This window comes from Colobus angolensis, unplaced genomic scaffold (assembly GCF_000951035.1).
Source record: "Colobus angolensis palliatus isolate OR3802 unplaced genomic scaffold, Cang.pa_1.0 Scaffold88, whole genome shotgun sequence".
Classification (NCBI taxonomy): Eukaryota; Metazoa; Chordata; class Mammalia; order Primates; family Cercopithecidae; genus Colobus; species Colobus angolensis.
In genome coordinates, this window is record NW_012122709.1 from 3,058,587 (window position 1) to 3,083,304 (window position 24,718).

A 24,718-nucleotide genomic window follows, 5' to 3' on the forward strand; every position below is an offset into this window, starting at 1 on the left:
TCAGTTCAAAATGCAGAAATCACCGGTCTTCTGTGTCCTTCGCGCTGGGAGTTGGAGACTGCAGCTGTTCCTATTCGGCCATCTTGCTCTGCCCCTCGGTGTATTGTTTTCTTTAACATTAAAATGTAAGAGCAGGTCATAGTCATCAGAGAAACCTATTAGGTCTCCCATTTGTGTCATAGGAGACACAAAAATAAATGAATCGAATTAAATGGATAGACAGAGTCCTGGGCAGACTGGTAATACTGCCTGAATTCAGTTGGAGGGAATGGTTGTTCCTCTTTGTGAACAGAAGACTATAAAAATTCATCTGATTGTGGGTGTTAAGGGGATGATGACTTTTTAATCATAAAAGTAAATGTAATTGGTATGAAATATTCAGAAGTTTTTAGCAAATCTAACTGAAATAATGGGTGATAAACCAAAACATTATTTGAAGTTAAAAACAAATCTTCACTAAATTATGGTTGGAAGCAGAGAGAGTAGATAGTACTCAGGCCATAAAGGTGGTCTTCAGTACTGGGAGAGTAGGGTTCTCACTAGATCCAAAGGCAGTGGCCACCTTTCCTTTGTCTCTGCTCTCCTGCTTTAATGACCCCAGACAATGAGCTGCAACAAGCTATGGAATGCATGAACTGTAGAGTCTTCCTGCTCACCAACGGTGATTGGAGTAGGTGTTTTCTGTCCTTCATCCCTTAAGAATTATTTTTGCCATCTGTTGAGCATCTGCATAGTTATTGGAAAGTGTAGAATCTGTCGGGTGATTTGAAACAAGGAAAGAATATGCTACAGATGCATAGTCTTCAGCAAGTCAGTAATTAGGATCATCTTCATTATAGTCAATAATGATTTCTACTTTCCGTAGTTCCTTTCTATTTAATTTGCTAATTCCTACAGCCAGGGTTCAGGAGAAGCTTTTAGGAAATCCCTTTAAAGACCATTAATTACTTCCTACCCTTGAGTCTCCAAGTCACAAAGTAGGCAGGTGTAGAAATATTCAGAGTGCCTCTCCTGGTGCCTGATGCTTGACATCAGTCTGAGAGGTGATGCTGTGTGTCTTTAGCACAGAAAGGCTTAGGGGAAGAACTCGCTGAGGCTGAGAGGAGAAACTGTCCTTTTCCTACAGGTGTGGAGGTGTGCCCAGGACACCAGATTCAATCATAATTAGATGTAAACTAGATACAAATTGAACAATATTAGAGAGTCAAATAGTTTGGGGATTTTTTGAGTGAAGTATTACTCCTCATCACTGAAGCCTAAGATGTTTACACTGGACTATAAAACTAGAAATATACTTTGCAGTTCTCTAGGGGAGCCAATTACCTTCATTTCCTTTAAAATTCAACCTTTCCCAATGAACTCTACCTGATGCCTGTCAGTACTATATGCTTCTTTTCCTGCAAGCTGTAATTGTGCACTTGTAGCCTCCATTGAAGGTGCTTGGTGTTATTCACTTAAGTCATTTTCAGTTTGAATGGATAAAGACATAGATGAAGCAGCCCTTACAATTATAATTATATTGTAAACTGCTTCAAGAGTGAAGATTATAACATCTATTTCCTTTACGTTCACCCCTGACCAAAGGCACACATACTTATTCATATTCCCTCCTTTCCCCCTCCGCCTTCTCTCTGTTATTGTGCATATACACAGTAGGTGTCATGTGGAAACAGCACTGAATGTGGAAACAAACCACCAACTTGCAGGTGCACTAATCTGAGTGATCTTTTCTTGGCAGTGACAAACAAGAAACCCACACAGGCGTCCATTACAAAGGTCAAACAGTTTGAAGGCTCCACATCGTTTGTTCGGCGATCACAGTGGATGCTCGAGCAGCTTCGCCAGGTTAATGGTATCGATCCTAATGGGGTGAGTGAATTGTCCAATGCTGAGCAAAGGCATTCTTTTCACAAGATGACTCTCTGATTGACCGTGGTAGTGGTGGTGGTGGTTTGAATCATTCTTAAGAAGGCTATTTCTCTATTTCAATTATGTGATTAAAACTTTCGGATACATACTCCTTTCTTAAGTGAAATTATAAATCTTTTCATCATGTTTAATAGAGGAACCTAAGAGAATGCATATTGAAGATATGTGATCTCCGGTAACATTGATCAGCAAGTACGAAGTTCAGTATGAAGTAAATGAATGGTATCTTTCAGTATGTATTGTGATTCCCTTGCTTTTAATCGGAGAAACATTTTATGACATAGTTATCTATTCAAAGTACATTCCCATTGCTCACACACACACCTCACAAAATGCTAATAATGAAGAATAATAAAATATAAATTGTTACTATAGACTAAAATAGCAAGAGGGAATCTTCCTAGCAAAGTTTAGGGGCCAGATTAATATAGGTCATTGCTGAGAACCTAAAGGAATCCCTTTTCCAGGAAATTGGGAAGATAGTACATGATCTGAATTCTGACGTTTGTCAGTGTTTAGTTAGGCTATCTCAACTTGTGTGATACTAGTTTCCTAGGAACATGTATCAATACTGTAAGATTTGGGGTTTGCTTCATAAACAGAGAAATGCAGACTCTCCATACACTTGGATAAAGATGAGCCTTATGATTGCGATCAAAGTCTTTGTTTTAGCCTTTATAAATCTTTTGACAGGAGTAATCTAGAAACAGCAGTTTTTCTAGATTGAGGTGAGTAGTTATTTCATTGTCTTTTCCAGGATTCGGCAGAGTTTGATTTGTTGTTTGAAAATGCTTTTGACCAGTGGGTAGCCAGCACAGCATCAGAAAAATGCACCTTCTTCCAGATCCTCCACCATACCTGCCAGAGGTACCTCACGGACAGGAAGCCGGAGTTTATTAACTGCCAATCCAAAATTATGGGAGGTGAGTGGACATTTGCGTAACTTTAGTCACCCTGTTTCTTTAGGCTCACTTTTACTTAAGAGGTTAGGAGTTCAGCAGCGTAATTAAAGGCAAAAACAAGAGAAGAATCAATATGCTCAGAGTTAGACAACACGAGAACCATTCCAGGGAGTTTATTGTATGATAAATTTAGACGCAAAGGTATGTTTTCACTCTTGTCCAAAAACTGGTCTGTTTTAGAATTAGCCTTCTAGTTCTTATCTTCATTTAGCTAAGATTATTTGTATGATGAGAACAAAACTGTTCCTTTATTAGAAAAGTCTTTTAGTTTGGTTTCTTTACTACCTTTTCTATAATTTCATTGCAGAACACTATTTTCTGGGTTGCCTTTCCTATTTTTTCTCAAGATGTTTTACAAATATTAATATAAAAATTCCAACAGATGCTTCCCCTTTCTTTCAAATAGCAACTTGTGTTTATTCCCTGAATGGCATACAGAGCTGAGTTAAGATGAGTATAGTAAGCCACTGTAAAGGGGTGAGTACCAGCATCGGAAACATAATAAGAAATGTTTAGAGGGTGCTTAGCACATTTTTTAGGTGGCATTTCTTTTTAGAGAATTGAAACTGTGTGAAAAATGTAAAAGTCTCAACAACTCTGTGAGTTGGAGAAGAGTGTTTATATCATTGGTCTTTTCACTGACCTGTTCCCTTGGTTTTGAAAGACTGTTTTTAAAAATGCACCAGCTTTGCCTTAATCAAATGTTAAATGAAGATCACATTAAATACATCACATTTTCTCTTTGGGCTGTATATATGTTTCATATGAACATAGAGCAGAATCCATTACTCTGTCCTAGCAACTGACACACATACTGTCATTTTGCCATTAGTTACTAGAAGTTATATAGAAAAGTTATTATCCAATTCTTTGGTATTAGCCACTGAGGTGTTGGCATTCCTTTTAAGTAGGAAGTTGCTCACATCATAAGAACCTTGAAAGGCCTTTCTTAAGTATTTATGCAGCTTCTTTTATTATAATTTCTCTGTTTAATTCCAGGAAAATACAAGAAGTGATGAATGGTGTATATTTTTTCAAGGGGCCACATCCTATGGTACAAAGGTGAAAAATATTAGACATAGATGTTTAAAGGAAAGGGAATTTCAAACATTGACCTATTTGGAAAATATAGTGAGATATAGCTCTGTATTACGTCTGTGCCACCAGTGCTCTTAAAATGACTCCTGCTTTGAAAGTCTAGCCTTAACAGACTTGGCAGAAGTTTGAAGCACACCAGGCTTAGGACCACAGATGGCCACATTTTCAGTGAATGAAAAGTTGGCCAGGAAATCCCAGGTTTCCCTCATTCTTCATTAGGTGGAGTTTGCTCTGCTAGCCTAGAATCACATTTGTTTCTTAATCTTCAGTTCCTGCTATGAAGCATTTTTCTCATCCATGTCCATATGGTCAGTAGCTTGCATGGCTACCATGTAAGCATAGACTGTCTTCTCAAAATAATGTGACGTTATGGATTTGAAATTTCTGTTGCTCTTGGAGAAACACTCCCCTCAAGCATTCCACTTCCTCATGTTCCATCCTGGGCAGAAACAGACCCAGTGCCATAGAAACTACTGCACTTCCTCAGAATGGAAATGTAGATGGAAGCAAAAGGGCCACATACTGACTGTCCTTGCAAGGGAAACGAGCTACCTCCTTCATGCTAAGGTTAGGGGTAGCTTTGCTGACTCCTCCTCTTCCTCCCTTAACAGACTGTACTAGGCAGTCCCCCTGCTCTGTTACCCCTAAAGGTCTCATTTCTTCTCTAGGAGCAGGCTTTTTCTTTCATTCATTCAGTTACAGTTCATTATCCAGTCATACAGTAAATGAGGACTAAGAACCTACTACATGCTAGTCACTGTGCTACGTCCTGAATATAGAGAATAATTCTATATTTGGTCCCTTAATAGACCCTAATTGCCACTACTCAAATCCCAGACCGATAGATCTCTAATTTATTCTTCCTTTGCCTTCCTGAATATCCTCAGACCTTCCCACACAGCCCCACCACACTGCTTTTGTCCATCATTGACCCAGCCCTTCAGCTTTCTTTCATTGCCTTGTGAACCCCAAATTATGCAGAGTTGAGATGGGAACTCCTATGTCCAATGTTAAATTGTTGGTATGTGTATTTAGGCAAGCCAAATAAGGGTTTCCTGTAGTAAGAAAAAATTACAATAAGTTAATGAAACCAAGTGCCAGAATTGCCTTTGCCTTGTGTGACTGTAGGTGTGTCTCTTGGCTGCTCTGGACTTCGGTTTTCCCAGGTGTCACATGTAGACGTTAGACCAGATGCTATATAAAATCTCAGTTCCATCATTTGGAAAGTCTGTAATTCCTAAATTATAGTTTTATTGTGTAGGTTAATTGCTTCTTACCTAAAGAATCAATTAAAGATTTAGTGCAATTAAATATTGACAAGTCCTAGATTACTAAGGAAGGCACAAAAAGGTTTAAATTAAGCATATAGTAATTTGTTGGCAGCACATATAACCTTAATGAATGCAGCATGTCTTAAACAGTTGCTTATCCTTGATAATAGTTGTGCCAACATACCCTAATAAATTAGTATGCTGATTAGTCTTCTTTTCTGCCAGTTATCACACTTCTGAGACTTCAAAATTAGGTGCTTCTGGGGCCACTACATTCTGACCTCTTTAACTTTGGGGTATCTTCCACATCTTTAGGATATGAAATCTGTTGCCAATTTCTCAGTATCTTTTGGTCTCTCCCTATAGTATGGGCCACAAGTCCTAGATACAGTTGTTTCTTATACCATGAAATAGGATAGTTTTATGATTTTAAGGAACTAATATAGGTGTTAGTATGCTGCCTAACACCAGATTCTGTACACACGTTATCTAATTTAATTTTTATAGCAGACTTTGGAAATATACTTTGTCAACTCCATTTTATAGAGAAGGAAACAGAATCAGAGAGATCAAATAGCTTACCAAGGGTCACATAACTAGTAAGTAGTAGAGATAAGATGCCAGTGCAGGCCCACTCATTGGCTCCTTAAGGCCACTGAGTGGCATGCTCCAGGAAACGCCATTGACATTGTCTTTGTTATGAATGGTGCCCTCTAGAGTTGTACATGAATTGCCGGGAATATTTTAGCCAGTACATTCCTGGGTATTAAAAAGGGAGGTGGGAGAAAACCCGCCTATATGGATAGTTTTAACTTTTTTCCTAGTTTTGTCCCAGGAAAATATTTAAGATAATTCTTAAGCTATTTTTTTCATCCTAACAATAATTGAATCATCAAGTGCCTTTAAAATCATCTTGCTTTTTGTTTTTTGTGTTTGTCCACCAGAACTTCAATAGAGGAAATAGATGAAAGCACTGGGAAGACAGTGTAGCCCTAGCCACCTACAGGGCCTCTCAGGTACTCTATTCAACCTAAAAAATGAAAAGGGTCAGAATCTAGATTAAAGCGAGTTTAAATGCAAAAGTTGAGGACAAGCCCACTCAAGAAGCACAGCTTCCTAACAATGGAAGTCAGTGTTACAAAGCGTAGAAGTCTGAGATTGCTTATGTAGACAAAGCCTGGGGAATTTTAGCAGAATTTCAACATCTTTCTGTGTAAGGGCTTAATACGTAGTCACAATGACCTGATTAGTTCAGATGGTCCTTCTCTTTTGAGAAAGGTACATTTAACATTCCATTGCAGTTACTGCAGATGTAACTGTCATGGAGTCCCTGTTCAGGGCACCGTCTAGTCTGAGTTAGGTCAGGAGATAGGTCAGGACAATGAAGAAGGCAGTTAATCTCTAACAAAGATTTGTGATTGGAAGGTAGAGGTCCGATCTCTGGTCTCGTAGTCATTTACAGAACAAAAACAATGAGGAAGAGAGTTAAGCTATAATCTAAGAAGCAGAATTGCAAAACATGCTGTATGACTCAGATCACAGCCATATCTCTCTCAAGGCTTAAAGTGTTTTGGGGGTTCCAACAGCTTTTAAATTGTATTTATTTTCACATCTGTATCTGGTCCAACCCTGTCATTGGGAAAACTGAGGCCCAGCCATTCTGAATGACTTTGTCAAGGCCAGGGACTGTGCAACAACCTACAGAGACTGAAGGCAGAGGTGTAGAGCCAGGTCTGCTGCTGACATGTGACATAGCCTCATGAGTGACAGGGGTCCCTGAAAGTAAAGTCTTAGGTTCATATGGTTTGGATGTACTTCTGAGATGGTAGCTTTCAATTTCTCTGTGTTTACTGTAAACAGAAATGATGTTATACTGTTATATGTGTGATGACACATTTGTAATTCAAAGATGCCTCAATGGAGTTAATAACGTGTTATTAGACTCCAGAGGAGGGACTTGCTTTCAGATAATTCATTTCAAAGAGACATGGTCTGCCCCAAATAGATTGTCAGTTTAGATAATGGGTATGCCACATTGGGTCAAGGTCCCAAGGAAGACTTTGTTACTTTACTTACATCAGTATTCTTTAAATGTAAGCACATCCCACATGGCTCCCACGTTGCTAGTTCATTTGTGTTGACCAATTTAGAATGATTGCTGTTGGCTTAGTATTCATATGCCTAATACTATGAACTGTAGAAATCTTTGGTGATACTGGCAGTTTCTTTGTTAGAACCACAAAGGAGGTTCTTTACAAACCCATTTTCTTTTTCATTAAGAGGTTTAAATTATTTGCAAGAAAAAAAATAGTTTATTCTTCAAGATAAGCATAAACTGAAGCATATCCAAGCCTTTTTCATGAACTCTGAGGCCGAATACCCTAGCTAACTCATTCAGTTCCCTCTTAACTATTTCACCTGTTGTGTATTATCCTTCAGTGATTCCACAAGCATTTACTCAGCACTATGTAAATGTGCTAAGCTAGCTGTGGAGCTCCAGCCACACAGTAGGCACCTTCACCAGCTTGACTTACTTTCTGGACATATCAGATGTAAATAGATTGAAATATTGCCACGACAGCAAGGGGATGGATGAGCTGGAGGTTAAAGGATGGTTAGCAGTTATGCAGACAAGGGCAGGATGAAATTAGCTCTCTCTTATTGCAACAGGTAATCCAGACAATTTTATTTCAATGTTAGCTATATTCAGAATTTAAATGTGGCAGATTGTTTTTTCACAGAGCAGGCTATTTTGAAGTGCCATATATTTTCATCATCAAAGGGTGTTTCTTAAGCATTACGCTTCTATGCACAGCCCTTCAGATGATAGTATAAAGCCCAGACTTCAGAGCGCTATTAGAATTCTAGGGACACAGGTGTCTCTGACGTCACCTTCGTACCAGGCTGGCCCTCGCTGGCCCCTGCTGATTGGTATGCTAAAGGAAACCCAATGGCTTTACTCTGGATTCCCCCAGGATAGGACAGAATCTCAGGATTCAGTCACAGTGTGACTTTGTTTGTTCTTTTCTTCCACACAATACAAAGTCACCCCTAGGTGAGGTGTGCAACTATTTCACCTTGTATGTGTCCCAGGCATGCAAAAAAAAGTGATTGATGTGGTCATTCTTAATCCCGGTATATTAATATAGTACTTTAAAGGAATCTATAACATTTGCCATGATTTTTATGTTATTTTTCCTTCTGTTTTAACTCTGTCAATGAATAAAGACTTTGGAGTGTGAACCTCACACTCCTATGCATGCTCCAACCAGGGGTGCATTGTAATGAATTGTTTATTTCTCAAGAATAAAGTTGTGTATAATTTTTCCCCTAGGGCTCAAACTTCAATATCCTTGGGAGATGCACACACACATATTAAAGATTATAATTCACAGAGATGAGTTGTATTAAAACCACCATATGGTTGCTTCTTGATGCCTGAATGTAGACACAGAGCAGCAGAGGAGACCAGGCTTCTTAGCTGATTCACTGTTGTGACACTGCAGTGAAATGTGTCTTATAGTTCCTTAAATCAACAGGAGTCCATGGCATAGTTCCTCCAGTGACTATTTTTGTTGCCCTTGGAAAAATAATAAACTTCAGTTTCCTCCAGCAAGTACAAATGAGAAAAATGATTCATGAGAAACTAGCCCCAGATCCCACAGCTATTGAGAGAGAGCTGGTGTTTCAGTCAAGACCTGCTACGTAGTCCCCATCTATTAAATGGAGACCGTGACTTCCAAGTTCCCTTAATAAGCACAAGTCTTCTTTTCTTTATGTCAATTCAGCTAAAGAGAAGAGGGGATGACACCAATTTAACAAGATCTTTGTGTGAATTCAGTTGAAAATTATGTTCGAAAGTTCTCCATAAATTATTTTACATAATTATATTAATCATGTATACACACAGACTTAGCCACTCTTCCATCACTCCATCCTTCTCATTGCAACCAATATGTCTTTTCCTAGACAGCCTGATATTTCATTTAAGACTTGCCTTAAATGAAAGTTCTTTCAGAGAGAGAAAGAAATTAAGACTAGAAACAAACAAAATAAAAGCATCAATAAAAACAACAGTACAAATATTTAAAGCATAGAATCAGAAAAACCCACTTTGGGAGTTTTGTGTTTTTATTATTGGGATCCCAGCAGTGTACCCACTGCATCAAACACAAATGTTTTTATAGTCCTATGTGACCCATCGAAGTAACCATCTGATATTGGCTGAGCACTATTAGGGACATGACATTCTAGCAGAAACTGTGAGATGTTTTTGGATAGGAATCTTTCATGTATTTTTTAAGTTGAGGATGACACTACTAGTCATTATGTTTTGTATGTGTGTGTTTTCTCATATTTCCTCATTCAACCATTCAACCTCATCTTGTTCCCAGAGAGGTACTTGTATTTTAAGTGAAAAAATTGAAAATAACTAAGGATTACTTCCTTAGGTTCCATCCAGTTCTGTGTGTGATATAAATGACTAGAAACTAAAGAAAAATGGGTCACAGATGCAATTTTTTTTTCACTGCTCATTGGCTGTAAGCTACACTGAAATTCATTCTGTGAAACAGCTGGTGGGTTATGGTTAGTCATCCTGAGCTAGGAGTGGCTTTGTGCATTAAAAAGCTTTTGAATCATATCTCTTCATCAAAATTTTCTACCAAACCAAGACTATGTAAAGGTACTTTCAAAATGCCATTTTTGGCTGGACAAGGATTGTAAACATGTTTTGTCTATGCCATGGTTAAATAACCTGCAGTAGATAAGAGCCATTCCTATTTTCAGAATCAACCAGTAGATATAAATATACAACTTGATCTAGAAGAAAAGAGCACAGACTGGATTCACTTACCCTACTTACCCTTCTCTTTGACAGCATCACTCATTAGCTATGTAACTTCGTCTGAGCTGCTTAAGTTATACTCAGCCTCTCTATGCTCTTCTGTGTCATGGATAGCAACATATACCTTGAAGGGATGGCATGAGGATTAAAGTAAATTATAAAGCGTTAAATCAAATGGGATTTTTGAAAAATGCCAATACATGCCTAAATATTCTATGTTTTTAAACACTACAAATTCATAATATTTCATGATTTCTCCCAGCATATTTATCAAAAGCCTTTTCTTCTGAAAGAAGCAAGGAAATATTCTTGAGCTTTCCTAATCTGTGTTAGCCATAAGAACTGGGGGGAAAAGAATTTCTTTGTTCCAAGTGAGAATGAGCTGAGCTATACTGTAGATATTTCAAATGGCTGCAATGCTGAATTGTTTGCCATGCTTTATAGAATGCTGAGTGTGTTGCATTTTATGTTTGACACTTATAGAGTGCACATGTTACTGCTGACTTAACCAAAACAACAATGTTTAAAATATATCAAGTAACACTGTGCCAGAGATCAGGGCACGTAATTCAGATCTTCCAGTAGGAAAGAAAAAACTTAAAACATGTTTTCTGAACTTTACAAGGGAATGGAAATACTCTTTTTCCACCAACATGTCCTCAGCCTAGAATAATTCCTTGAGTCCACCTCTTTCTACTTCCAAAACTGGAGATACATGAGTCAGAGGTAAAATTACTTAACATTGTTAGACATGAAGTAGTAGTTCTGAAACAGACATAAAAGGCATTCTGCATTATGCTCATACATTTAAATTTACAGACGTGAAAGTTTTTTAAAAGTTTGGGAGACATAAATTTGCCAACCAATTTTCAAAGGAAGGATGTTTTCTAAAATCTTTACATCTGCTATCATCATAATTTCATAAAAGAAAGTTTAACATTAACAATAAAAAATAAAAGGATATAATCTCTGAGACTAAAGGCGCTGTTCTTAGGTTAGAAACATTTACCTTTATGAAAAGCTTACTTCATTGTGCTTATTTCACAGAGGCAATAAAAACTCTGCCATCCACTGGCATTTAAAAGCTGTTGCTCTGCTGTAACATACAAATATCAAGAACTAAAAAGTACATGGAATTTTAGTGAAGAGAAGCTGTAAATTCTCAAGAACAGTAACACAGCTAATGAGTGATGCTGTCAAAGAGAAGGATAAGTGAATCCAGTCTGTGCTCTTTTCTTTGTCATTTAGTAATTTGTCAAATTCACCCCCACTTCTGGGGAAGCCATTCAGAATACACACTCTTTGGAGAGCAGATGAGAATATAATCTTCAAAGTTGAAGACCATAGTCCTATTCCATACCTGGAATAGAGGTTAGGAATTTGAGCATAGTATATGAGAAACTATATAGGAATATGAGATTTCTAAAATCTTTAGTGAAGGGGTAAATAAAATGGTCTTATTTGTTCACATTATATGATAAACTTCTAAAAATTTTAACCATGTTTCTGATCATTAAAGTAAGATGGAATTATAACATTTAGCATAGATAGTTCTTTGAAAATTGGACATTGATTTAAAAATCTGAAGTTGAAAACATTTCTTACTTATCCTACCTGTAATATACCTACTCAGGACTAGGTTCATTGCAAGAATTTAGAGCATTAGAGTTGCCCGATTTAGCAAATAAAAATGCAGGACATGTTACTTGCAACATATTTATACTAAAAAATTATCCATTATTCAGCTGGAATTCAAATTTACTGGATGTCATTTTAATCTGGCAACCTTTATGGACATCCATCCTCCCAGTTTGTAGCCAGCCAAAACAAATACGGAACACAAAATAAGTTTATGGTATGTAGACAAATAAACCTTATGAGAGCCAAACAGTTATAAGGGCTTTGGGAGAATTTGAGATGGGGCTCTCAAAGGCGTAATGTGCTAGTCATCCAAAGATACAAACAGAAAGAAAAGTATGAGACACGCTGCTAAAGGGATATTCAAAGAACTTAGATCCGTGTTGTATTGTGGCTATTCTACATAGAATAATGCTGTAAAATGCAAATTATAGGTAGTAGGAAGTATTAGAATTTCACTAAAGGACTTTTATAACTGAACATCAAATTCCCGGTTAGTTTTGCACTGGAAAGATACTTCAGTCTTGAGTCAGAATGTATTTGGCTTGGTTTTCAGGAGTTAGTTTATTGTTAATAATAAAAGGAGCCTGCCATAGAGTCTTGGGGGCACTCAGCAAAACAAAGCCTCTCATTCATGGAGAGAGAGGGAAAAGCTTACATTGTGAAGAGCTCTAAGATACATTGTCTTTCAGTTCTGGACTCTAGAAATGTAAAATCAGTGAGTAGGGCTGTGTGCTTCTGGAGGCCCCAGGGAAGAATTTGTTTCCTTGCCTTTTCCACCTTCTAGGAGCTGATTGTGTTCCTTGGTTCATGGTCCCCTCCTAAATGTTCAAAGCCCCCAGCATCGTCAAATCTCTTTCTCTGTCTCTGACACCCCTGCCTTCCTTTGTGTTCATATTGGGTCCACCCAGGTAATTCAGCGTAATCTTCCCCTCTGGAGATACTTAATCATACCTGCAAAGTCCCTCTTGCCATGCACAGCTTCTGGGGACTAGAGTGTGGACAAGTTTGGGAAGCCATTATTCTGCCTACCACACCATTTTCTTAAACAATTCTAAAAGCTGTAATATACTCTGTTGTGTAATATTGTCCTACGTTTAATTTTTTATAAGATATACTTTTATATATATCCTATAGACTATATTACTTCTGCTAATCTGTTGTAATTTCAGACATTTAAATTTAGAAGCACCTAAACTTTTTATGAAGACCCAGTACTTAAGTGACTAAAAGAGCTTGCCATGTTCTGTAATATCAAAAAGTTCCTTACTTTAGCAGCTGGTATACTTCTACCTTGGCTCTTTCACTTTACTTAAGGGATTTGTTTTCCTTAATAATTAAATGGGTTTTTTATGCATTTCTTAGGGTACTTGATAGTTAAAGCTTTTGATGGCTGGAAGTGGTGGCTCAGGCCTGTAATCCCAGCACTTTGGGAGGCCAAGGTGGGTGGATCACGAGGTCAGGAGATCGAGACCATCCTGGCTAACACGGTGAAACCCTGTCTCTAAAAATGTACCAAAAAATTAGTCAGGCGTGGTGGCACATGCCTGTAGTCGCAGCTATGCAGGAGACTGAGGCAGGAGAATCGCTTGAACCTGAGAGGCGGAAGTTGCAGTGAGCCGAGATCACACCACTGCACTCCAGCCTGGGCGACAGAGTGAGACTCCACCTCAAAAAACAAAACAAAACAAAAAAAACCCTTTGATGATGGAGATATCGAAAATCACTTGATTTTGTTAAAAATCATTCTTTTCCTTGATATGTCTCTTCCCTGTCTTCTAAAATCATCATAATGCCCCACTTGTAAATAACTTGGTGGTGCTCCTCTTGAGAGACTAACAATTCCCTTTTCAGCTTTGATAGAAGATGTCAAGGTCAAGTTTATTTAATATATAATCATTACAGACACGTTCACATTCGCTGGCTGGATTTATCTCTTTAATTCAGTATACATTTAAAAGTGATTCAACATGAGCACCTGAAATGCAGTTTTCATGTTAATTTAACAGTTTTCTGTATCACTTAGGGTATGTAATCCCTTCACTGTACTGTTGAATTATTATTGTTAGGATCTGTTTCTACTCACAGAACACTTCTGACACCAGCTATGTGGGGTTTCCACACCAAGTAACTCTCCAGTTCTCTGGAGCATCAGTTGGGTGCCCTACAATTTAATCCAGTTCTGACGCTAACTACCCAGAGTTAGTGCAGACCCTGCTGGTTAAGGACTCAGTCCCACAAGACTACTCCCCACTTCAGATGCCAGTCACAAGTAGTGGGTCCTCAAGTTACCCATACGTCTGTGCGACTTGGCTACAAATTGGAGGTTCCCATGATCTCTTTCTCAGGTTTGATAATGTGCTATATACCAGCTCACAGAACTCAGGGAAATCCTTTACTTACATTTACAGGTGTATTATAAAGGATATTATAAAGAATGTAAGTGAACAGCCAGATGAAGAGGTACATAGGGCAAGGTCCAGAACAGTCCAGAGCACAGGGGCTTCTGTCCCCATGGAGTTGAGGTTCACTACCCTCCCTGCCCATGGGTGTGTTCACTGGCCTGAAAGTTCTCTAGACCCCATCATTTAGGTGCTTCTATTGAGGTTTCATTACCTAAGTATGATTGATTAAGTCATTAAGCCATTGGTGATTGACTGTGTCTCCAGCCTCTCTCCCCTCCCTGGAGGTCAGGATGAGGGGGTGGGGCCAAAAGTTAAAACCCTCTAATCTTATGACTGGTTTAGCAGCCAGCCCCTAGTCTCCAAAAGTCACCTCATAAACTCAGGTACTGTTGAAAGGGGCTTATTACAAATGACAAAAGATACCCCTCTCATTCTTGTCATCTAGGGAATTCCAAGGGTTTTAGGAGCTCTGTGCCAGGGACTGAGGGCAGAGACCAAATATATATTCTTACTCTGTCACATGTTGTTTATAAATTGTGTCTTCCTGGTAGGATGTGGTATGATGTCGTTAAAAAGAAAAAGGCTTTCAATACACAGATCTGGGTTTGAATTTTTGGTCTGTCACTTACTGGACAGAGCAGGTCTGTTAGTGGTCTGTGGATGAATTATTTAAACTGTAAGCTTGACTTCCTCTTTTTAAACAGAATACTAATGCTTACCCGGTTGGGTTGTTGTAAGGATTAAACAAGATCATGTATAAAACATATAGCATGGTGCATAGGGAGTACCACGGAACATCATGAGCACTCAGTGAGAGCTTGTAATTAATGTCTTCTTTTAATCCTGTCTTCCTGTTGTCCTGTCTTCCCTCCTGTTAAGGGAAATTTGTATAGAACTTGATTTCTGTCTGGACACAGGAGATAATGGAAATAGAGAAACATGGCTTTGAGTGTCCCTTAGGTCAGATACAGTAGAAGTGCAGTTGTCTGTATCTATATGTATTTGTATTTATATTTTTCTTGCCTTCCAGGAAAAAAGCCAGTGAATGCTAATAACACTGATAGTCACCATACTAAATTCCTACTATATACCAGGCAACTTTTTTTAGTTTACATTTAACTATAAAAAGTAGTTATTGTTATTCCTGTTTTACAGGTGAAGAAACTGAGCCTCAGAGAGGTTACTTATCTAACCTAAAATCACATCCATAATAAAGGGCAGTCAAGATTTGAACCCTAGTCTATCTCTAGAATCTGTTCTTTCCCCCCTTTCCCCCTTCCCCATTAGAGAGAGAAAACAGAAAAATTCTTCCAAGCAACTATCTTTTTTTTCTTTAAGTTCTGGGATACATGTGCAGAACGTGCAGGTTTAACAAAGGTATACGTGTACCATGGTGGTTTGCTACACCCATCAACATGTCATCTACATTAGACATTTCTCCTAATGCTATCCCTCCCCTTGCCCCCAACCCCCTGACAGGCCCCAGTGTGTGATGTTCCCCTCCCTGTGTCCATGTGTTTTCATTGTTCAACTCCCACTTATGAGTGAGAACCTGCAGTGTTTGGTTTTCTGTTCCTGTGTTAATTTGCTGAGAATAATGGTTTCCACCTTTATCCATGTCCCTGAGAATGAGAATGACATGAATTTTTTCTTTTTTATTGCTGCATGGTATTCCATGGTATATGTGTGCCACATTTTCTTTATCCAGTTTATCATTGATGGGCATTTGGGTTGGTTCCAAGTCTTTGCTATTGTAAATAGTGCCACAGTAAACATACTTGTGCATTTGTCTTTATAGTAAAATGATTTATAATCCTTTGGATATATACCCAGTAATGGGATTACTGGGTCAAATGGTATTTCTGATTCTAGATCCTTGAGAAATTGCCACACTGTCTTCTACAATGGTTGAACTAATTAACACTCCCACCAACAGTGTAAAAGCATTCCTATTTCTCTGCATCTTCTCCAACATCTGTTGTTTCCTGACTTTTTAATGATCATCATTCTACCTGGCATGAGATGGTATCTCATTGTGGTTTTGATTTGCATTTCTCTAATGACCAGTGATGATGAGCTTTTTTTCATATGCTTGTTGACTGCCTAAATGTCTTCTTTTGAGAAGTGTCTGTTCATGTCTTTTGCCCACTTTTTGATGTAGTTGTTTGGTTTTTTCTCATAAATTTGTTTAAGTTCTTTGTAGATTCTGGATATTAGGCCTTTGTCAGATGGATAGATTGCAAAAATGTTCTCCCATTCTGTAGGTTGCCAGTTCATCTGACGATAGTTTCTTTTGCCAAAGCAGCTATCATTAATGCATGTTTTTGTCTCAAAGTTCCAAGTGTTCCTCCAACAAAATTAGAGTATATTCGCATTTCATTAGCAATTACTATTGTTCTTGACATTGGGTGGTATATTTCAGTATAAGATTTAAATTAAGAAATACACTTCCATATCATTATTAAGTTATTTTCCAGTTAAGCACTTGACTGTTAAATTCACTTTCCTAGTTCTGCCCTGTCTTACGATGTTTCAGTCTATTTTCTTTTCCTCTAGAAATACATTTAAAAGTATATTACAATTCAAAAGTGAAATGCAATTTGATTTGTTGAAATTCAATGTATGCATAAATATTCAGTAATACACATGTTATGTGAAGTGTGATACATTTATATTCCTCAACTCTTGTGCATAATAACACTTACAGGCCAGCAACATGAGTGGATAAGTAAAATGGAGACCTAGGTAGGGCAGCCTTCAGAAATAGAATATGTATAAATCTCCTCTTTGGAAATAAAAGTCCTGGATAAATGTGACAAAGCTTTCTTCAGTGGTCATTAAGAAAACAATTCCAAAATTATGACTCCCCTCTTTTGGGCCTATTATACTTCCCAGCTTTATCCATTAAAAGCTGAATATTATAAATGCATGCACAAATAGCTGGATTTCTCTCTGATTAACATTAAGTAAAACTGCAGAGATTTTAAGCTGTAATGCAGATAATAATAGATATGGCCACTGAATTGTTACTTCTTCTCAACCCTTTTTTTTCCTCCTGTTAAAAAAAGTAAATTAAAATTTATCATTTGGGGCTATCTGATTTGGGGTAGTGAGTCAATAAGAAAATCTGTCAGTAAGACATAATCATCTTTTCCTTTGTTTGCTGGTGAAAAAAAGAGAGAGAGAGAGAAAAGTAAGTATTCCCTTTGCTTGGCAACGTAGAATTTTTGGATTGTTTTGTTGATAAAAATGAATGTTTGGGAAATTGAATATTGGAGCAATTTGGCATTGTAAAGTTGTATTTTGAGGCTCCTTCAGCTCTATCACATGCAAAACAGAGGAAATTAAAAAGAAATAGCTATTTTCAGGAAAAAGAAAACATAAGTATATCAATAAACCAGAAATATAACAGAATCACAAAGCAATTAGTAGGATTAAAGCTGTTGTCTACTGGATTCCAGGTCTAGAAGGAAGAAATGTGAATTCCATGCTACTGTAGGGACTACAGGTGCACTCATGCAAAGCATGGATATAGGAGCTAGATTTGCTGCTTGGTACGAAGTCGTCTTAGTCCAAGAAAGGAGTTTACAGGTATGCTGTGACCAGCCGCTCCCTAGGGCAGTGGCTTATAAGAACCTGTGTTCCAGAGAGTCAAGAGACAACAAACATAGTCTCCCACCCAAGACCTGGATCCAACTGGCCACTAGCCTGGGACTGACTCTGTCATATCCTACATGTCACCCAGAACAAGAGCCTCAGACCATTACTTTAAATCCTGTTGTATCAGGGGCCAGCACAGGAAATAATAAAACTGTTACATAGGAAGAAAAGGTCAAGGAAATGAGGAGAAGCAGGAAGAAATTAAAATCTCCCACTGAAGAATATTGTGCACACCAAAATTCTACATGAGAAAGCCAACAAAAATAACAAATGAGAATTGAATTCACCCCAAATGAAATGAAAGTAACAGTGAAATCCGATAATGACTTTAAGTATATTTATGATACTCAAAAGATAAAGGAAGAAATTAGAAAAAACTTTAAGATGTTGTAACACAGGAACTAAAATGAGAAGACAAAGTAATAGAAAAAAATAATTCTGGAAATGAAAAATGTAGTCTCTGAAATAGACTCATTTGATAGAATAAACTCTAGACTGGGTAGGTTCAAAGATAGAATTAATGAACTATAAGATAATTGTGGGAAATTCACCCATAATACAGTACACAGCAATGAATAATATAAAGAATGAGTTGTACATGGAAGATAGAACAAGAGGTTCTACCATTCATCTCATAGGAATTTTTAAAGAAGGTTTAAGAATGGCAGAAAATCAATATTTGAAAAGATGATGGCTAAAACTTGCTGAATTGAAGACTCAGATTAAGAATATCACCAAGTGCCACGCTTGAAAAAAAAACAAAGCTTTATCTAGAGAAAAACATAATGAAGTAGAACACTTGGGACAAAGGGAAAATATTAGAAGCTATTAAAAATACAGTTTTCCTGCTGTGGAAGGATAAACCGATGGCTTGTTCCCAGCGACAAGAGATGCCAAAAGTCAATACATTAATATCTTCAAAGTTCCAGAAATAACTGTCAATCTAGAACTCTATATCCAGCTAGACTGTAATATAGATGTAAGAGAAATACAAAGATGTATTCAGGAAAGCAAAGATTGATTATTCACCACCTCCAGACCCTTGCTGACAGAAGTATTAAATGATGTACTTCAACATGAAGCACAGTGAACCCAAAGGGCAAGAGTAGAGTGTAAGAAACAGTAATGATTGCAAACGTGGTAAAAATGCACTGCCAAACTTAATTGTCTAATGATTATTTTAAAATTATTTGGAATGTTTTCTTGAAATAACTGGAGCTAAAATAATAAACAGAAGTAATAAGGAATATATGCTCTATGTTCAATGAATAGTTAATCCATGCTGGAGTTCATTCCAAGAAGGATAGCTACTGAATTAATTTGACAAGGAAAAAAAGCAGTTACATTTGTTAGACTTCTAGTTTTAAAATGATAGAATAATAAAAGGATATTCCCCTCTTTTCTTGAAAATTATCCAAAACCACCTCAGAGAATTGAGGAGTGCAAACTCTATCTCTGATGAAATGAGTGTCTGTCTCTAATTACAAACTTCTGTATGTGAGGAAGGGTTGACAAATGCAGTAAAGGTGAAGGTAGATTCCCATGAGACAACTCTTATACCTGCAGTCTCAGGTAAAGCCTAAAGCCCTCAGAATGAAATGATCCAAAGTGTGTGTCAGTAATCCCTTCTTTGGAACAATGGAGCAGAAGCCAGGAAAGCTCTGGGAATAATGGGCCCAAATTGGCACAGTGCTGGGACAAGCAAGGAAAGAAGGCTAAACAAAGAATCACACTGTTAAAGCCATATTGTCAGGAATTAATCTGTTGATGGGCTGAAGTGGAGGAAAGAATCTGAATTCCGAGCAATCCTGTGGTACGCATCTTTTTGAGGAAAAGTAAAGGCTCAAGAGGCCTCTTGTCACATACACAGCCCTGCATCATAAGGAGAATGCCAGCTAGCCTGGAAAGTAGTTCTCTTCCCTTCTCAGTAATATGAATCTCCTGCCAATAGCTGTTCACCTTATTTTCAAATCACTGATAATCCCAACGGAACCAGCAGAGGTGGTCCCATCACTTAACACAAGTATGTCCTTGGGCAATTCATAACCTTCCTAAGCCAGGGTTTTTGTTTTTGTAAAATAGAGTAATAGTTCCTCCCATATAGTACTTTGGGGAGGATAAAATAACATAATATACCTAAAACACTAGGCGTAATATACCTAAAACATGTCACGTGATAAGGAGTCAGTAAATATTTACTGATCGACAAAGATCAGCCAGGTGGAATTCTCAGGGCTGAGAACTGACTTACCTTCCTTGTCTTCTTCCTCCCTAGAAAGCAGTGGTTAAGAACACAGATTCAGTAGCAAGAATTCTAGTTCAAATCCTACCTCTTTTATTGCCTACCATTATGATTTCAGACAAATTGTTTATCTGACCCTCAGTTTTCTCATTTGTAAAGAAGGGATAATAATAGTACCTATCTCACAAAGTCGTTTTGAGGATTAAATGAGTTGTCACAGAACACTTTGAACTTTGAACAGTGCCTGGCACTGAGTAAATACAGTACATATTAGCTATTAGTACTTTCATTTTTCAAGAATGACAAGTCACACAATATACAAGATTACCATACTTTTTGGCTTTTTAGGGACAGTCACCTCGGAGATGTGATTATTCAGATATAGAATCAAAATTTGACTGAATATTTTTTTCAAGACATAGGGCATAATATCCTATTGCTCAACTGTATATTCTAAATTTTAATATGGAGACTATGGGATAGTGTATCTATAGATCACGGACCAAATTCTCTTTTGCTCATGGATAGTCCTTTTTTAAGGTAAATGAACAGCATGTGTTGTATAAATTGGTGATGTGCTGGTACCAGCCAGTTGTGATAACTTATTAGTTACAACCCCAGAGCAAAGATCTACAAAAGAGAAAGGAATTCCGTTCCTTTCTCTTAGTGTGGGAAATGTCAGATTAGGACTTGAACAGCTTGCTGCTGATCTTTTTGTTGAGGGATGCTGTCAACACAGATATGTCTAAAATTAGAGATCAGAACAGAAGGAGGGCAGGCGGGGACAGACAATGCAACTTTCACTCACAATCACAGAACTCAACTCCCGTGTAGTTGTTTGGCCAGGCTCCCAGTTGAGAAGGGAGATTTTGTAACATTTCCAGCCTTCGTTTTTATGGCCTGTTGGACTTTGTGTGATCTGGACTTTCTTTTACCTTTCTTTTTTAATGGTTTAGTTTTTTTTATTATTATTATTATTTCGTTTTCTTTAGCCTGGTTGACTTTTTAATCTCAGCCTATAGAAAGCATCACAATTTAAATCTCTTAGAAATTTTTAAATGGATAATAAGTAGCAGGAATTATATAAGGAAGGGCAGTTGAATTGTCCATGAATATAGCTGTTTATGCTCAATCTCTTGCTCACTCTCCCTCAGAACACTTCTAAAAGGGATTAGCCTCTAGGTGCGTAATAAGACATGAAAGGGCCCTTAAGTTACTGGCCATTTTTTCTTTTTCTTTTTCCTTTTTTTTTTGAGACAGGATCTCGATCTGTCACCCAGGCTGGAGTGCAGTGGTGCGATCTCGGCTCACTGCAACCTCCATCTCCTGAGTTCAAGCGATCCTTCTGCCTCAGCCTCCCGAGTAGCTGGGACTATGGGCACGCGCCACCATGCCCAGCTAATTTTTATATTTTTAGTAGAGATGGGGTTTCACCATATTGGCCAGACTGGTCTCGAACTCCTGACCTCATATTCCACCGGCCTGGGCCTCCCAAAGTGCTGGGATTACAGGCATGAGCCACCGCGCCTGGCCTGGTCATTTTTTTTAAATGTCCATATTTCCTTCAATTCCGCAGTTACAGACCACAGCAGATATGTTGATGCTTGTTTAAAAACCAGTGAAGCTTGCTGGGCATAGTGGCACACACCAATAATCCCAGCATTTCGGGAGGCTGAGTTGGGTAGATCTCTTGAGCCCAGGAGTTCCAGACCAACCTGGGCAATGTGGCAAAACCTCGTCTCTACAAAAAGTACAAAAATTAGCCAGGAGGAGTGGCATGCACCTATAATCCCAGCTACCTGGGAGGCTGAGGTGGGAGGATCATTGCTATGCACTGAGATTGTGCCACTGCACTCCAGCCTAAGCAACTGAATGAAACTCTTTCTCAAAAAATAAAAATAAAAATAAAGCTGGCGAAGCCTTCAGTTGGGAAACTGAATCTAGATCTTTGATCAGAATTTAATAAGAAGGAAAGATTATTTTTGGCGGCCAAACTCCAGGAGATTGTTAGCTGTTGTTCTTCCTTTCCAGTTGTTTCCAGCCATCCACAGCTCACCAGGGCATCTCTGACACTTACCCTCCCTGGAGATGACTCAGTCTGGCAGACATCTCTAAGGATGGGAAAGTCTGAGAGATGGTCATACAGCTCATTGTGTTAGAGCTGTGTCCTAGACCCTTTTAATTAATAATAGTATTATATGCCCTATTTATTGACTCTTAATTTTTAATTTTGCAGAGATTAATTCTCTCCTAGCCTTTGCTGAAATGAGCACAAGTTCCTGTAGCGGAGTTCTAACTTGACTGTGGTGTTAGGTGTTCTATGTGTTCTCAGCCCTGAAGTCCTGAGACCTGAGAGTTCCAACCTGTTCACACAGTTCCTCCTGCCCATCACTCCGAAAACCACAGAGCAACATTTTGCTGGCTTTTTTTCCCCCTGCTTTTGACTGAAGCATATACACAAATGTGTCCACAGGAAGAACTGAACTTGTGATTATGCAGTTTGAGAATATAGTTAGGTAGCAATTTCAGATTTCAAATAATGGATATGATTCTACCCCCGAACTTAAGTAAGAGAAAGATAGATGCTACTAGCTTCTTAACAAGAGTAAGAATTTAAATATTTTGATGAAAATAGTTGTCTGGTTGACCTTCAAGTTTGCATAGTTCTTAGACAACTTTTCATCTTTAAAAATACAAATTTTCCTATGTTCCACGGAACTTAGGAATTTGTCCTATTTTCTTTCATCCTCCCTGCTGTTTCTGCCCCTTGTTTTAGATCATTTGTGTCAAGTTGCATTTATTCAAACTAAGCAAAGCATTCAATTACTTAAAAAAGGAATAGAAAAAATTGCAATGCCATATCTACTCTGTAACCTCTAATAATTATGTCGTATCAGCTAACATATGAATTAAAATATTCATGTTCTTGGTGTCTTTTAGTCCACAAAAGGAAATGATTACTACATTTTGTCAAACTAATGCCAATTTGATGATATGTTAAAACATTTAGCTTGCAGCTGCAAGTTAGTAAGCCATATAAGGTAAGGCTTCAATTATAGATCTATCCTGCCGTAAAAGTGCTTAATTAGACTCATGTAAAATTTTACTTGAAGCAGGATTTTTACCGAAGATTTAAAGAATTAAGAAAAAAATATCTTTTTCCATTCATTTTTCTTTTTCTTTTGTTGATTTTTATCCATCCTGCTACCCTACTTTCTTCCTATTATGAGGACGAACATAAGGAAAATTTAGTCTGTCAATAGCTACCCTTTTGAGTGGTGATTTTTTGCTTTTTTTTTTTTTTTTTTTTTTTTGAGAGGGAGTCTTGCTCTGTCACCCAAGTTGGAGTGCAGTGGTGTGAACTCAGCTCATTGCAACCTCTGCCCCCTGGGTTCAAGCAATTCTCCCTGACTCAGCCTCCCGAGTAGCTGGGATTACAGGCGCCCGCCACCACGCCAGACTAATTTTTGTATTTTTAGTAGAGATGGGGTTTTCACCATGTTGGCCAGACTGGTCTTGAGCTGCTAACCTCAGGTGTTCCATTCACCTTGACCTCCCAAAGTGCTAGGATTACAGGCGTGAGCCATCACACGCAGTCTGATTTTCACTTCTAGTTGTAAATTTTCAAATGCTGTTTATCTTTAGTAGTTTGACCAGGTCTTGAGTCCAAAATAAATATTTTACACTTACAAAGTATCTTTCTGTACTGAATCAAGTATTACCAGCATTAAAGGTATATTGCCAATCATCGTATTAAAACTCAGTAAAGTACCAAAGTGTGAGTATGATTTCATATACACCCTGAAGGCTATTGCTCATTAACTAGTGTTGCCACTGGCTACCTTGAGCAGCAGTGAAAAGAGTGAAATGAGAGCTACTGCCGTGCTTCTCCCTGCAGCTATTTCCGGTCCCCCTAATAGTCATGGTGACTACAGTGTGCAGTCATGCTGGTTTCCTACAACGTTTACCTTACTGCCTTCTTGTTCTTTTCGTTTACCCATAGATACATTTTTAAAACGAAGGGAAGTAGAAAATGGGTGTCTCCATCCACAAAAATGGACACCTCTTTTAGGTAAGAGAGAAGGAAAATGGTACTATGGATATTGTTATTAAGCATAGCTATGGTTACAAGTCCAAAGCAGAAAATTGGATATTTATATTAGTATATTAATCTGCACAGTCTACTTTTTTTATTCTAAACCACAAAATTAGATTTGATAGTGCCTATTTTTTAATAGCACCTACTTTTTTGTTCTTACAGAGGTGAGGAGGAAAGAACTTCTTAAAAAATAATATTCCATTTTTTAAAATTAGATGATCTATGTTTATTTTTGCTATTAAAACAATTTTCTAAAAATTTTTAAGTGGCTAATTTTATTTATTACATACTTCTAGGATGCATGTATGAAATTCCACCCCTCTCACCCTCATATACAAAAACAATTGTCATTGACTTGATTTGTTTTTGTTAAATAAAACATTTTCAAAAGTGTCTTCTAAATCTGGGTACTCTCCTCAGAATGTGTTGAAATTAAAAATATCACCTCTTTTGCTGGTCAAAACAACACTCAGTTATGGTGCAATAACAAACACAACTCTGGGTGTCAGTGGCTTAACAAATAAAACATTACTTTTCACTCCAAGAAGATCTGTGAGTTTAGTGCCTC

The 24,718-nt window shown here is 37.8% G+C and overlaps 1 protein-coding gene across 1 annotated transcript in view; it reads left to right on the plus strand.

The window, feature by feature from the left end:
- The window catches only part of STXBP6 (syntaxin binding protein 6 (amisyn)), a 180,661-nt gene that overhangs the window by 128,599 nt on the left and 27,344 nt on the right, over window positions 1-24,718 (plus strand). Inside the window, exons 2-3 of the mRNA XM_011930711.1 lie at window positions 1,739-1,869; window positions 2,687-2,852. Of these exons, the coding sequence (XP_011786101.1) occupies window positions 1,739-1,869; window positions 2,687-2,852 (297 nt within the window). The remainder of the gene's footprint in view (window positions 1-1,738; window positions 1,870-2,686; window positions 2,853-24,718) is intronic.